At 32.3% G+C, this 14,714-nt stretch overlaps 1 protein-coding gene across 4 annotated transcripts in view; it reads left to right on the top strand.

The window, feature by feature from the left end:
• The window catches only part of MKLN1 (muskelin 1), a 215,949-nt gene that overhangs the window by 166,424 nt on the left and 34,811 nt on the right, over positions 1 to 14,714 (top strand). For all 4 annotated transcript variants that reach the window (XR_012482324.1, XM_074267933.1, XM_074267932.1 and 1 more), the window contains 2 exons: positions 3,468 to 3,689; positions 4,532 to 4,661. Coding sequence is in view for 3 of the 4 variants with exons in the window: in XM_074267933.1 (XP_074124034.1) it covers positions 3,468 to 3,689; positions 4,532 to 4,661 (352 nt within the window). In the remaining variant the exon portion in view is untranslated. The remainder of the gene's footprint in view (positions 1 to 3,467; positions 3,690 to 4,531; positions 4,662 to 14,714) is intronic.

The raw sequence follows: 14,714 nt of genomic DNA, 5'->3' as shown, positions 1-14,714 counted from the left end.
TACCATATAGAAGCAAAAACCCACAGGTCCCCAACACCTAGCTATGAAAGCAGCAGAATATAAAAAATGATAAGCTTGGGCTATTCATCCCTTTTAAAACCAAAGGTGAACAGAACCCAATAAAGTCCAAACAAGAAATAGGTTAGAAAAATGAGCAAATAACAAAAAAAAGAAAATGACAATTAAAAGTTCTAAGATGACAGGGAATATTGAGATACAAACCCAGAAGACGAAAATGACAAAGCATCAAAGAAAAAAATGCAGATTAGATAGAAATTCAAAAATTCCTAGAACAGCTAAAGAGGATACCTCTCAAAAAAGGCAAAAAACATAACAACAGAGAAAAAATGGCAAAAGGAGTGACAGCTATGAAGAAGAATTCTCAAAAGAAGCAGAAAAAAATATAACTATCTAAAAATCAAAATTGGCTAAATGGTAAGAGAGAGACAAAACCTTGTGGAAGAATATAACTCCTTGAAAGTCAGAATTGCAAAATTAATGACCTATGTAACTTGTCTTTTAGTTCTCTTAGTTTTTTTCATCAGTAAAATGAAAGTTGAACGAGAACTGTTTCTCTTTTTAATATGTTTATATTATATTATTACAACATAATAACGACAGTAGACTATTGTATTTGATATCTCGTGAAATGTCAAATGTAGAACAAAAGGCATGAAAATAGGGAAAAAAAAGTTGAGAACTGGTCAACTGATGAATCCATGAAATATCAGAAAAAATAAAACAACATAAATAGATTTTTTTTTTAAAATAGGAGAAAATGTATATAGCACATTGGAAAAATTAACTGACCTGGAAAATAGATGAAGGAAAGATAATTTTTAAAGATTCAAGAGAAGCATAAAAAAAGTAAACATGAGTAAGAAATCATAAAATATTTAATAGGATCAAACTGTTTATATTCCTAAGTGAACAGAACTCTATCATCATGATAGTAGTTTCATATAACCCCATAAAAATTTAATCATTATTAAGACTGCTTAGACAGATCCTCTGGATGTGAGTCTGTTGTATTGAGATGATCTCAAAAGAATAATGGAAGGGTGAGAAAGAGAGAAGAAAAGAAAGAATAGGGGGAATTATATCAAATAAAAGAGACTTGCCAGGAAATTTTTAGAATAGAAGGTGTGGAAGCAGGCAACACTTGAATCTCACTCTTATCTGAATTGGTTCAGATATGGCAACACACACACACACACACACACACACTATAGAAATTCATCTTAACCCTACAGAATTGCATTGAAGAGGCTAAGAGAAAGCACTTTGCAGGTGGGGGGCGGGGGGGTTGAGGTTTGAAATAATAGGGAAGAGAAGTTAAAGAAAGCAGTGATCTAAAATTAAACTGACTTCTAAGAGGACCCAAGAGTTTAAAAAAAAAAAAAAAAAAAGGAAAAATAATATGATCTAGATGCTTTTCTCAAGGAGTTCAGCTAAAGAGAATTATAGGAGAATAACTAGCATGAATGGTAAATGAGGGTTTTCTTTTGTTTTGTTTTCTTTTTTTCCTTTTTTTAAAGGATAGAGAACACAAAGATACTTTTTGGCAACTGAGAAAAAATCGTTAGATAAAGATATTGAGATTGAAGAGAGAGTAAGGATGATAGAAGGCAAATCTTCTAGAGAAGATGTGATAGAATCAAAAGTATCTATAAAAAATTTAAAATAAATTAAAAATAAAAGCCCTGACAAAATCATGAAACAAGAGGATGGAGGAAACAGTACCAGACTGCATTCCAGTGATGAGATGACAGTGGAAGAAGAGGAAGCTGTTGGTGCATGTCTTCAATTTTTTTTTTTTTTTCTGTGAAGTATGAATCAAGATGATTAGTTAAGAGTAAAGGATGAAATGAAAAGTTTGATGAGGGATGAAGAGGTTTGTATGGCTCCTCTGGTGAGTAGGAGAGTAAATTGATTAGAAAAGTATTAAAAAAAAAGAAGGTTGCCAGCTATAGGAAGGGCTCATCTGAAATTATGAAAGTTATATTTGTAGTATACTTAGGATAATTCCAGTTTCATTTTGTAGCATATAAATGGAAGTAAACCAAGACTGAGACTTTGTAAGGCAAAATCAGTGATAGGATAAGAAAGCAGAAGAAGGCAGGAATTTCAAATGAATAAGATAATGTGAAGTTGAACTGACTCACCAAAATATAGCAATAGGGAAGGGAGCAGAGTACTTGTCACACTATTGAAAACCTGAGGATTTTGGGGATTGAACATCATGGTAAAGATGAAGAACAGAATTCGAGATCATAAAGTACAAGAAAAGATGGAATGATAAATAATGGTCAGATAAATGAGTATCAAAGTTCATAGACATAGTAGTGGAACAATTGTAGATTAGTGGAACATCAAGAGTATGACTATCTTTGACAATCAATCAGTAAATATTTATCAAGTACCTACTATATACCAGGCAAATTAAGTACCTTGTACATGCTAAGAGCTCAAGGCCCTGTGCTTAGTGCTAGTTGAAATATATATTAAATATAGCCTTTATGAGAAAAGAGAGATATACACTATAAATGGCATTTTTCTATGCACATTTAAATTTTTAAATATAAATCCCATTCATGTTTAGATCTACTCTCTATTCTATTTTAACTTGAGAACACTTTGAGAATGAATTTTATTTTGACTTGGAGTCACACAAAAATGACCCTTAAAATCTTAGGATATTTAGCTAATCTCTCTCTTTAGGTAAATTCTCTGAATTGTAAGGAGAGAATAATAGAGACAATGAGTTATTTATTTATTTATTTATTTGAGGCTGGGGTTAAGTGACTTGCCCAGGGTCACACAGCTAGGAGGTGTTAAGTGTCTGAGACCAGATTTGAACTCGGGTCCTCCTGAATTCAGGGCTGGTGCTCTATCCACTGTGCCACCTAGTTGCCCCCTATAATGAGTTATTTTAAAAATATGAATTATAAAACCTAATTCAGAGTAACCTAGAATGAGCAATGTCATATTTAAAATCAACCATATGATAAAAATCATAACTTTCAGTCTTCTTTTTAGGGATCAGCTAGTTGTTAGATGAAATGGCATCAGAGACCTTTTCCTGCTATAGATTGAAGAATCTGTGATCTGTAAAATGTTTATATATATAGCCCAGGACTGTAATAAAAAAAGTTAAGGACAAAAAGATAAAAGGGGCTATGAAAGCAGTGTTTAACTTCAGTTATGTCAATATCTTCTGTTGTTTTGATAAAAGCTGTTGAACAATTTGAAGGAAATATTTAGCTTTTTAATTCAAGTCTTTGTTCCCAAAAAAATCTGGGTCAGTAGTTTTTAATATTTTTGTTATTCATGAAACTCCATGGTAGTTTTCTTGAATTTTAAAACTAAACCACTTACTCTCTGAAATTCTTAAAAGTGTGGAATCACATTAAGTCCTTAACATGTTGGCCAAAACTTCCTAAAATAAATTTATTTTCTTCATGCAGATGTGTATGGATTCTGAAAAACATATGATCTACACGTTTGGTGGAAGAATTTTGACATGTAATGGCAGTGTAGATGATAGTAGAGCCAGTGAACCTCAGTTCAGTGGTTTATTTGCTTTTAACTGCCAATGTCAAACATGGAAACTTCTTCGAGAGGATTCTTGTAATGCTGGACCTGAGGACATCCAGTCCCGAATAGGACATTGTATGCTTTTCCACTCAGTAAGGACTATTGAAATTATAATATAAAATCTGTACATTTTTTTTTCCCATTTTGTCAAGAAAGGATAGAATCTTAATTTTGTACAACAACATTTTAAATTTATATCTTTCTAATGTTCATATAAATAATGGATACGGCTCTGATTCTTCTTTATTTTTGGCATTCTAGTGATTTCACAATAGAAAAAAGAAATCCCATTTATTTATCAATTCGTTATTTGTTTATGTGGGACTTTACCTGCCAGCCTGGAGACTTATAATTATATATTATTCTCTATTTCCATAGTTAGATATTCTTAGGTTAAGGTTCACTGTTTACCCATCTGAATACAGGAACTATTTCCCTTCTCCATTTTAATGCTAATTCATCTCACACCTTCACACTAATGAAAGGGAATAATAAATTAGGTCCTTCTTAATTATTTTTACCCTCTCTCTCTTATGATTTTTATTCATGTTCTCGTGGAGGAATTTCTACTGCATATACTGCAAGCCTTAAAGACTTGCCTATGATACTTTAAAAGTTATGACCCCAGTTATGCAGATAATTTTGTGAAATTTGAACCCAGGATCTTTTTGACTCCCAGATATTTTCCCCCTGCCCACAGATTCCCTGCTCTGCTCTTTAAGTTTATAAATGTAACAGCAATTTTTTATACAACTTGAGCAAGGTTTGTACTTCCAATTCACTGCTCACAAAGCTTCTTCTCAAACATTAGAACTATTTCTTAAAGATTTGGTCACTAAAAAGTAGGTCATTATGAACTGATCACTTTAGTTATCATGCTACATCATTACTTCCTTCTTTCTTGTTTTTCCTTGTTTTTGTTTTTAATTTTCAGAAAAATCGTTGTTTATATGTATTTGGTGGTCAACGATCAAAAACCTACTTGAATGATTTCTTCAGTTATGATGTAGACAGTGACCATGTGGACATTATATCAGATGGCACCAAGAAAGACTCTGGGATGGGTAAGATATTTTAATGAACTTTCTTTTCTTGATTAGTAGAGTTAGAAAATGAATTTTCTGAGAATAGAAGGGATGTGAAAGTTCATAAGTTTCATTCTTGCTTTTGCTAGCATAAAAAAGAATCTTTGAATATGCATGAAATCTGCTATATGTCTAGTAGAGAAAAAAGACTTTTTCTAGAACTAACACCTAAAAAAAGCCATGTTGTATATATGCAGAGTTCCATAGGTGACCATCTTTCCACTACTCTCTGCTTCCACAATGACCTTTCTAGTCTATTTTCTAAAGTGGTTTTTTATGTATTTAAGGGAGAATTTGAAGAGGTTGCTCTCCTCTAAAACCTACAGAACTTGTTGGGATTTTAGAGTTGCAGATCATTTAATTGTACTAAAAAAAATTAGAATTTGAAATTTCCTGGAGGAATCGCTAGTGATTTTAATGGTTATCTAAGAATATTGTGGTGCCTAGTAGTATTTTATATTTTTTAAATAACCATTTTAACAAGCCCAGAAATCTAGTGCTGACAACTTAGTGAGCCTTGATACACAAATTTTGCTTCTCCACCTCTGTTAAACATTAAAGAAAGCATGAAATGTAACTTTAACTCTATTTCTGACATAGTTTAATATTTATCCCCAAATATCTATATAGATGTACATATAACTATAGTTACTGAGTCAAATTGTGTATGTGTGCATGCATGCCTGCCCGTGTGGGCGTGTGTGCACGCTCATGTGCATGCATACATACACATACAAAAAAGCCTTCTGAGGCTTTTTGTAGTTTTTTGGCTCCTACTCTTTTAAACAGTGTTCTATAATATTCCTAAATGTATTTGTACATTTTCTTTTTGTGGCAGACACTTTCCAGAAAACCTCTTTACAAGTCACATTCTTTAAAATAGACGATAAGATCATTATTTTTAAGATAAAATTTTTATACATACCTTTTTTATATATCACCAAAATTTTCCCTAGTTTTCCCTCTCCTTCTTCCTGTTCCAGAGTGCCATCTTACATAACAAATAATATTTTTAAAGGAAAGAAAGAGGGGGAAAAAAATCACCAAAAGTATTCTACTTCTAAAAATATTTGCAGTATATACTATACCTGTGCACTTTTCTGCTCTACAAAGAAATGAGTATCTTCTCATATCCTTTTAAAAACTGTGATGTTTATTTATAATTTTACAACATTCACTTTTGTTCTTTCTGTTATTTTGTTGCAGTTATCATACATGTTTTCTTGGTTCTGCTTATTTCATTCTATAGTATTCCATGAAAACCTTTGCTTCTCTGTATTCATTGCATTCATCTTTTTTTTTTTTTTTATTACATAGTAATACTCTATTACATTAATGTTCCACAATTTGTTCATTCATTTTTCAGTTAATGGGCATCTACTTGGTTTCTAATTCCTTGCTGCCATAAGAAGTGCTGCTATAAATATTTTGGCATATATAGGGATTTTTTTCTTTTAATGGCCTCTTTGAAGTATTGTCAGTTAACTTGCATTAATTTTAAATTGTTTTCCAAAATGAATGGACCAATTCACAACTCCCCCAACAATGTGCCAGTTTGCTACTCTTTCCACAATGTCTCCCAACGTTAACTGTAGTCTACTCTTATAGTTTTTTGGTAATTTGCAGGGAACTGTGTATTTATGTTTATTAATTTATTTATTAATAGCAAGATATATCTGTTAACATTGGTGATATAATTCTGATCTTGACTTTTTTTTTTTTAAAGTAGTTTTGACTTTCTCTTTTATTTACATTGTTTCAATAATCATTTATGTGGGGGCTTTGTTTCTTTGCTTTCTTCTACTTCATTTCAATTGAGGTTTTCTGCTTCAGTTAGTCATGTTCTTAATTCTTTGTGGTCCAGTCACATTCCATTCTACTCCTATGCCATTCCTCAAGCTTTGTGTTTCTTTGTCAGCTTTTTGATTTTGCAAATTACCCCATAGTAAAGTTGTTTTTGTTTTTACAAATAGAACTTTGCTTACTGGCAGTAACAGAGCCATAATTAGAAATTTTTATACCTGGGACATCTATTACAAACTATATTCAGACCAGGAAGCTAAAAAATATCTTTAGTTATGGGGAGGGTGGTAAACACCATTCCATGGAGGTAGACAGAGAACCATGGGTACAAAATTGAGAATGGAAAGGAAGGAAACTTGAGCAGTTAACTATTTTAATTAGTTATTTTTAATAGCTAGGTGCTGGGGTCATTTCACATTTGTCTGTGTATACCAAGTAACTGACTTAATATATTAGTAAAGGCTTAATAAATGCTTGTTAATTGTTATTTACAGTTTCTTCTCATTTAACATCTAAGAAGCCTATTTAGGTGTAAACAATATCTATTGCAAATTGGTACATTTTGGGAAATTGCTAAAATAAAATCTGAAGTCATTCTCCTCTTTCAAAACTGTCAAAGAAGGACTGCCAAAGAGGACTTTAGGAATCATCTAGTTTTTAAACTTTTATTTGTGTTATGGACAACTTCTTTTGCCATTTTTATAAAAAGCCTTTGTACCTTTTCTCATAATAATGTTTTTAAATGTCTAAAATACAATGGAACAAAGGAATTTATTTATATTGAAATACAGTTATCAGGATATTTGAAATAAAAAAGTTCACAGATCCTAAATTAAGAACCACTGATGTAGTCCAGGTCCTTCATTTTACCAAGAAGGAAGTTAAGGTTCCAGAAGAAAAGTGGATTTGGCTGAGGCCTCGGAAAACTCATATGGACTTTGAAGCTGAAGTGAAACAGCATTAAGTAGAACCAAAATCTCATTGGTTCATGAAGAGTTAGCTTTGGGAAGGATTTTAGAGACTCTTTTGTCCAGTTCCCTTCTTTTACAAAGGAAGTTGTCAGAGCATAGACAAAAACTTTGTTCTCCTAGCTCTTTAGTTCCTGAATCTTCTTTCAATCAGTTTGATGGAATATCACCCTCTGAGATATGAGCATTGCTCACTTAGGAGCATCAGCCCTTCCTTTAGAATTATCTCCTGATTCTCATTAAATAGCTTAGCAAAACAGTGTCCCTTATTCCTTCTAGAATCTACTGGGCTCATCCATCTCAGAGAGGAAAGCCAGCAATCTTCTGCATTGGAAATAATGATCTGTAGCAGAGTAGATTCAGTTTGTATAGTATACCCATGGTCCTTACCTGACTTTTCTTTCCCGTTGCTCACTGTCTTTGGGTCACTGTCTTTGACACTGAGGATACCAGTTAAGCTGGAACTGGGGCTGAGCCTGGGCCTTCTTTCCTCCCCATCAGAGGTTCTTCCAGCCATTTGTGATCTCTACCTTCTCTCACCCGTTCTCTTTGAGATAGAATCAGCTAAGAGACCAAACTACTCCTCCCCTTTTTCTTTCCTCCCCAACTCCTTACTTCCTTTTAGAGAAGTACTATCAAAGCCTTCTTAATTTCTTACCTGATTCAAAGCCTCAGATTTTATTCCAGTTACATTCAATGACCCACGTGGGATATAGCCCAAACATTACAGTCAACAGGTACATATAAGAATTTTTTTTTTTTTTTGCATAATTACACATTTTTTTCCAAAAATACGAACTCATGATTTTAATATTAAGAATGACATCCAAATGGCTTGTTATATTTATGAATAGATGACCTCTATTGTTTTGTCCTTATTCATCTAAGAAAATAAGCAACTTTGAACTTTTCTCTTGTTTGCAAAAAAACATTTTTTTTAGTCTGAAAAAAAATTCAGATTGAATTATTTTTAATCAGCTGAGCAAAAACTCTCTCCGTCAAACTATACAGGCTTATTCCTAGTCATAATAAGCTTTTGATAATTAATGCTTGTTGATTGATTGATTTCATAAAGTGCCATCAGATTTTCTTACTGTTTACTCATCATATATAAAGAATTATACCTTTTTTTTTTTTTTTTCCTGAGGCAATTGGGGTTAAGTGACTTGCCCAGGGTCAAATAGTTAGGAAGTGTTAAGTATCTGAGGCCAGATTGGAATTCAGGTCCTCCTGAATTCAGGGCTGGGGCTCTATCCACTGCACCACCTAGCTACCCCGAATCACCATATATAAAGAATAACATTTTCCACACATCATTTAATTTTTCATTGTTTCATGTATTTTGGGGGTTATCAGGTAAAGTATTAAATGTTCATTTATCTGTTATTATGAAGAAATATTTAATTGCTTGCAACTTTGTAAAGTGAGTAAATGCAAATGCATCTAAATCCTGATGGTCCATTCTTCAATTTAGGATTATTAGAGTTGTTTATTGAGTTTGTTTTTGGTTGAAGTTACCTGCAGATTTGGGGATGTATTTTCCTGGTAGGAAAAAACAAAATAAAATCACAAGAATCTTTTGTTATTGCAAATTCATCTTTTTCTCACAGACTTAGAGCTAGAAAAGAACCACATGTTATCTAAAAATCATACGTATCACACTAAATGGCAGATTAGTTGCTAGATACTTGATTATACCTACTAAACATGTTCTCTGTTATGTACACCTCTGTGACATTGAGCAAGAATTTTTTAAAATTCTGGGTATGCACAAAGTCATCTTGGATCCTGGGGAAAAATATCAGAACTCCATATTAAAGTTTGCTCGTGCCTAGTTTAGTCAGTATATGGATAATATTACCTAGTTACTAGTTAGTGCATTAACAGAAGAGTGGAGTTCCTGGTTTGAGATTCTAGGCCAGAGGAGAAAATGAGCATCTTAAGTCAGAAGCACCCACCACCCCAGGACTAGAGATGATTACACCAACAGTCTACTTCTTTGCTATAGGCAAAAGAGAAAGAACCCAACCATGGAAAGTTAGTGTGGAGTAGGGAAGACTGGGGTTCATCTTCAGAAAAGAATGCTAAAATAAGAAAAGCTTCTCAGAACTGTTCCAAAGAGTAATGTCAAATGGTCACCTGTCCAAAAAGGCATTCATAAAAGATCCCAAAAAAGACTTTAAAAGACTCTAGATAGATTGAAGAAAAAAAATTTTAATAATATTAAGAACAACCCAAGAAAAACCAAAAGATATCTTAAGAAAATGACTCCTTGAAAACTAGAATTGAACAAGATGAAGTCAGCAAAGTTATAAGAGATCAAGAAATAATAAAACAAAATGTGAAGAATGAAGAGAATGTGAGACATCCCATAAGAAAAACAACACATCTGGAAAACAGATTAAGAAGAGAAAACATAAGAATAATTGAACTACCTGAAAGTTACGGTTTTAAAAAGGGGTGGGCTTGATATAATACAAGAAATAATCAAAGAAAATTGTTCCAAAGTGTTAAAACAAGAGGGTAAAGTAGAAGTAGAAAAATCCACAAAGCACCTCCTGAAAGAGATCCTATGAAGAAAACCTACAGGAACATCATAGTTAAATTCTGAAACTCCCAGAGAATATTATAAGTAACAAGAAAAAAAATCAAATATGCTAGAAGTCGCATTTAGAATCACATAAGACCTAGCAATAGTTACATTAAAAAATTGCAGTTCTTACAACACTGTAATCAAAAAAATGAAAGAACTAGAGTTGCAGCCAAAAATATGCCCAGCAAAATTAAGCATAATCCTGAATACAAAAAAAAAAAAAAAAAAAAAAAAAAGAAAGAAAGAAATTGCAATGAATTGCCAGACCTTCAGGATTTTGTTGGAAAAAGATATGAATTTAATAGAGAATTTGACATAAGATCTAAGAGAAATATCAGATAAACATTAGAGATTAATTTTAAGGAACTGTTTATTTTTTATATGTGGAAATGTAAGCCATATGTCTAAGATTGACAGTAAGTTGATAGTTCAAAAGAGATGTTGGGGTGGAGCTGAGTATGATTTGAATTTAAAAGGCAAAAACTTATGGGGAAAGGTAAAAAAAATAATTAGGTTATATGGATGAGGTGTGAGAGCAAAAGCTGGCACAGAGAAATTAAAAAGGAGAAGAGGGTAAATAATTCTGAATTCTCACTCATATCTGGAATGATTCAAAGAGAACAATATATGTATGTCTATAAAAGTATTTTTAAAATCTTATATATTTATTAAGAAATGAGAGGTAAGGACTAGGAAAAGGGGTATAGAAGATTATGTAAATTAAGGGGAATGGAATAATCAACATCAATTCAAAATATTCAGGTACAATCCATTTAGACTTAAGGAGTAAGAAATAATTCCTTATAATTAAAACCTCTAGAGCCACATAATTATCTCAGTCAATGTGGGGAAAAGCCATTAACAAAGTATAACACTCATTTATGGAAAAAATCCTACAAATTATAGGCATAAAAAGACATGAAAATTTTTTAAATTTCTCATACCAAAAGAATGCATCACTTGCCATGGAGACAGACTAGAATATTTACCAAAAAAATAAAAGAATAAAACAAAGAAGTCCAATGTTTTGGGTGGTTTTTTTCCATCTAATATAATTTATTTATTTTTTTTCTTTAACTAGGTTAAGAGAGCCATCTCTTTTATTTCTTTTTATTATTATTATACCTTTAATTGACAAAACATATGCATGGGTAATTTTTCAACATTGACCCTTGCAAACTTCTGTTCCAACTTTTCCCCTCCTTCCCTCTACCCCCTCCCCTAGATGGCATGTAGTCCCATACATGTTAAACATGTTAAATTATATATAAACACAGTATGTATATATGTTTATACAGTGTTGTAAAAGAAAAATCGGATTTAGAAGTAAGGTAAAAATAACCTGGAAAGAAAAAGAAAAATGCAAGCAAACAATAACAGAAAGAGTACAAATGCTATGTTGTGGTCCACACTCATTTCCCAGTATTCTTTCACTGGGTATAGCTGGTTCTCTTCAACACTGATCAATTGAAACTGATTTGGTTCATCTCATTGTTGAAGATAGCCATTTCCATCAGAATTGATCCTCATATAGTATTATTGTTGAAGTGTATAACTCCTTTCTGTCTCCATTTAGTTTTCTCCAAAGATCTATCATACCTCCCTAATATAATTTTAGAAATAATAGCAGTAACATTAAAATGAGAAAGGCATAAAAATGGATAGAGAAGAGATTATAGCAGCTAGGTGGCACAGTGGATGGAGTTTGTAGGCCTGGAATCAGGAAGATACCTCTTGCTGAGTTCAAATATGATCTTACATATTCATGAGCTTTGACTCTCAGCAAGTCACTTAACCTTCTTTAGGAAAGAGCAAACTCCTCCAGTGTTTCTCCAAAACAACCACTACTGCCCCAATGGGGTCACAGAGTCAAACATGCATAAAAAATGACTAAACAAAAAGAGAAGAGTTCTTCTATAATAATGGTTTAATTAGAAAATTAGGAAAAATATTAAGACAATAGCTTTAGCAAAATTACAAGCTACAAAATAAACCCATAAAAATCAATAACATTATAGCAGTCCGATCAGTAGTTGTGTGGGTACACTCTTGAACTTAGAGTCAGGAATGTCTAAGTTCAGGTGCAGCCTTAAACATTTCCTTACTGTGTGATTTGTGGCAGTTTAACCTCTGTTTCTTCATCTCCAAAATAGTAATAACGTTAACACTCCCACAGTTGTGAGGTTGAAGTAAGATATTCAGTCACAAAATATTCTTTTTTTTTTTTAAAGTTGTTTATTCTTTTTTTTATGTTTATTGTTTTATTTATACAATATAACATAGCAACATTATCCCTTGTACTCCCTTCTGTTCCGAATTTTTCCCCTCCTTCCCTTCACCCCCTCCCCTAGATGGCAGGCATTCCCATATATATTAAATATCTTATAGTATATCCTAAGTACAATATATATGTGCAGAACCGAATTTTGTTGTTGTTGTTGTTGTTGTTGTTGCAAAGACAAAATATTCTTTAGAAAAATAAGAAACGATCAGAAGGATGAGTTTAGAGAAGTCTGGAGAGACTTATGTGAACTGATGCGAAGTGAAATGTGCAGAACCAAGGAGATCATTGTACATGGCAACAGCAATATTATATGACTATCAATTCTGATGAACTTGACTCATACCAACAATGAGATCATTGATGCTAATTCCAATAATCTTATGATGAAGAGAACCATCTACATCCAGAGAGAGAGCTGTGAGAACTGACTGTGAACCACAACATAACATTATCATTCTTTTTGCTGTTCTTCCTTTGCATTTTGTTTTCTTACTCATTTCCTTTCCTTGTTGATCTGATTTTTCTTGTACAACAAGAGAATTATATAATAAATATATTTACACATATTGGATTTAAGGTATATAATATATTGGATTACTTGCCATCTAGAGGAAGGGAGGAAAGAGGGGAAAATCTGAAACACAAAGCTTTGCAAGGATCAATGTTGAAAAATTATCCGTGCATGTGTTTTGAAAATTAAAAGAAAAAAGAAATTTAATTTAAAAAGAAAGAAAAAGAATGAACAAATTAAAATAGTTGGAGGAATAGTTAGTACTATTGGCTTGGCCATGATACTATAATAAAAAGGACAATACTAACAAGTTTTATTCACAGTTTTAATGTCTTACTGATGAAATTAGCAAAAGAGTGCTATACAGACCTTGATAAATCATATTAAAATTCATCTGGAATAAAAAGTTATTTAGAGTATCAAAGGAATAATAAAAGTAAGTTACATTGAAGGGGGAAATGACACTTCCAAACCTCAAGCTATATTATAAAACAATAATTATCAAAGCCACTTGGTATTGGTTAGAAAATAGAGGAGGTAGATGAGTTGAATAGATTAGATGAGAAAGAAACTTATCCTCGGGGGATATATATATATTGCCCCTAGAATAGAATAGGGAAGCAAGCAACAAGTATTTATTAAGCTCTTGCATGAGTCAGTTCTTGGCATTAAGAAGGCACATCCTTTCCTCAAAGCTTATATTCTGATGAAAGACAGAAAAAGGGGATATAATGGTAGAGAAAGTCTAGAGATCCTCATGGGCAGTCTGGAGAGAGAGACATGAAGACCTGAGACCTTGATGGCTCCTTAAAACAGGTTCTGAAATAATCCTACTAATCAGATGAAGAGTTTTACAGTAGTGGAGAATATATTCAGTGTGAATTTTCATGAGGTATAGGAAGCTTCCAGCATAAAGCTGTATCTGGGACATAATAGAGAAAATCTGGAGTGGAATGGGAGTAAAAATTCTACTTTTCTTAGAAAAGGGTTGGCATCCAAGAAAAACAAATAACTGATACACATATTTTGGTATTTGTATGACCAAAAGTCTTTCTTCAATAAGATAATTGGTCAAAGAATATGAAAAAAATTTCAAAAGAAGAACTGCAAACTACCACATGAATAAAAGCTCTAAATTATGAATAATATGAAAAATGCACATCAAAACAACCCTGAAATTTCTCTTCACACCCTCTAACTTGGCAAAAAAAAAAAAAAATATATATATATATATAATATGAAAATAGTGTTAGGGGATTAGTCACATTATTGATGGAGTTGTAAATCAAAATGGCTATTTTAGAAAACATTTTAGGATTAAATATAGACTAAAATACTACATATTTAATCTAGAGATTCTACTAATGGGCTTATTTTCCAAGGAGGATATTTATTATAAGAATAAAATGCCCATATGTCCCAAAATATTTATAACAGCACTTTTTTTAATAGCAGAGAATTGGAAATGGAATAGATGCCCATCAAATGGAGAATGGTTAATATTACTGTCCAAATGAATATGAAAGAAAACTTACATGAAGTGATAGAGCAAGCTGAGCCAAGAGAACAACATACACTAACAATACAGTAATGTAAATGGAGAGAACACCCAACAAAAAAAAATTAAAATTGAAAGTTACAAAATTATTAAAAACAAAACAAAACACCCAAAACTTGATTTTTTTTTTATAAACAAAGAGATCTGAGAAGACCATGCCCCACCCCACCCCCAGTCCTTTGCAGAGGTGAAAAGTCCATTAGTGTAGTACACTGTGGTATTTTCAGATTTATTTGTTATGCTGATTGTTTTTTTTCTTTAAAAATATTTTGTTATAATGGATGGCTTTCTTGGAAAATGGGGGGAAAAATACTA

This window comes from Sminthopsis crassicaudata, chromosome 5, assembly GCF_048593235.1.
Source record: "Sminthopsis crassicaudata isolate SCR6 chromosome 5, ASM4859323v1, whole genome shotgun sequence".
In the NCBI taxonomy this organism is placed as follows: domain Eukaryota; kingdom Metazoa; phylum Chordata; class Mammalia; order Dasyuromorphia; family Dasyuridae; genus Sminthopsis; species Sminthopsis crassicaudata.
The sequence above is the reverse complement of the archived record's forward strand: the minus strand, read 5'-3'. Positions and strand labels throughout refer to the sequence as shown.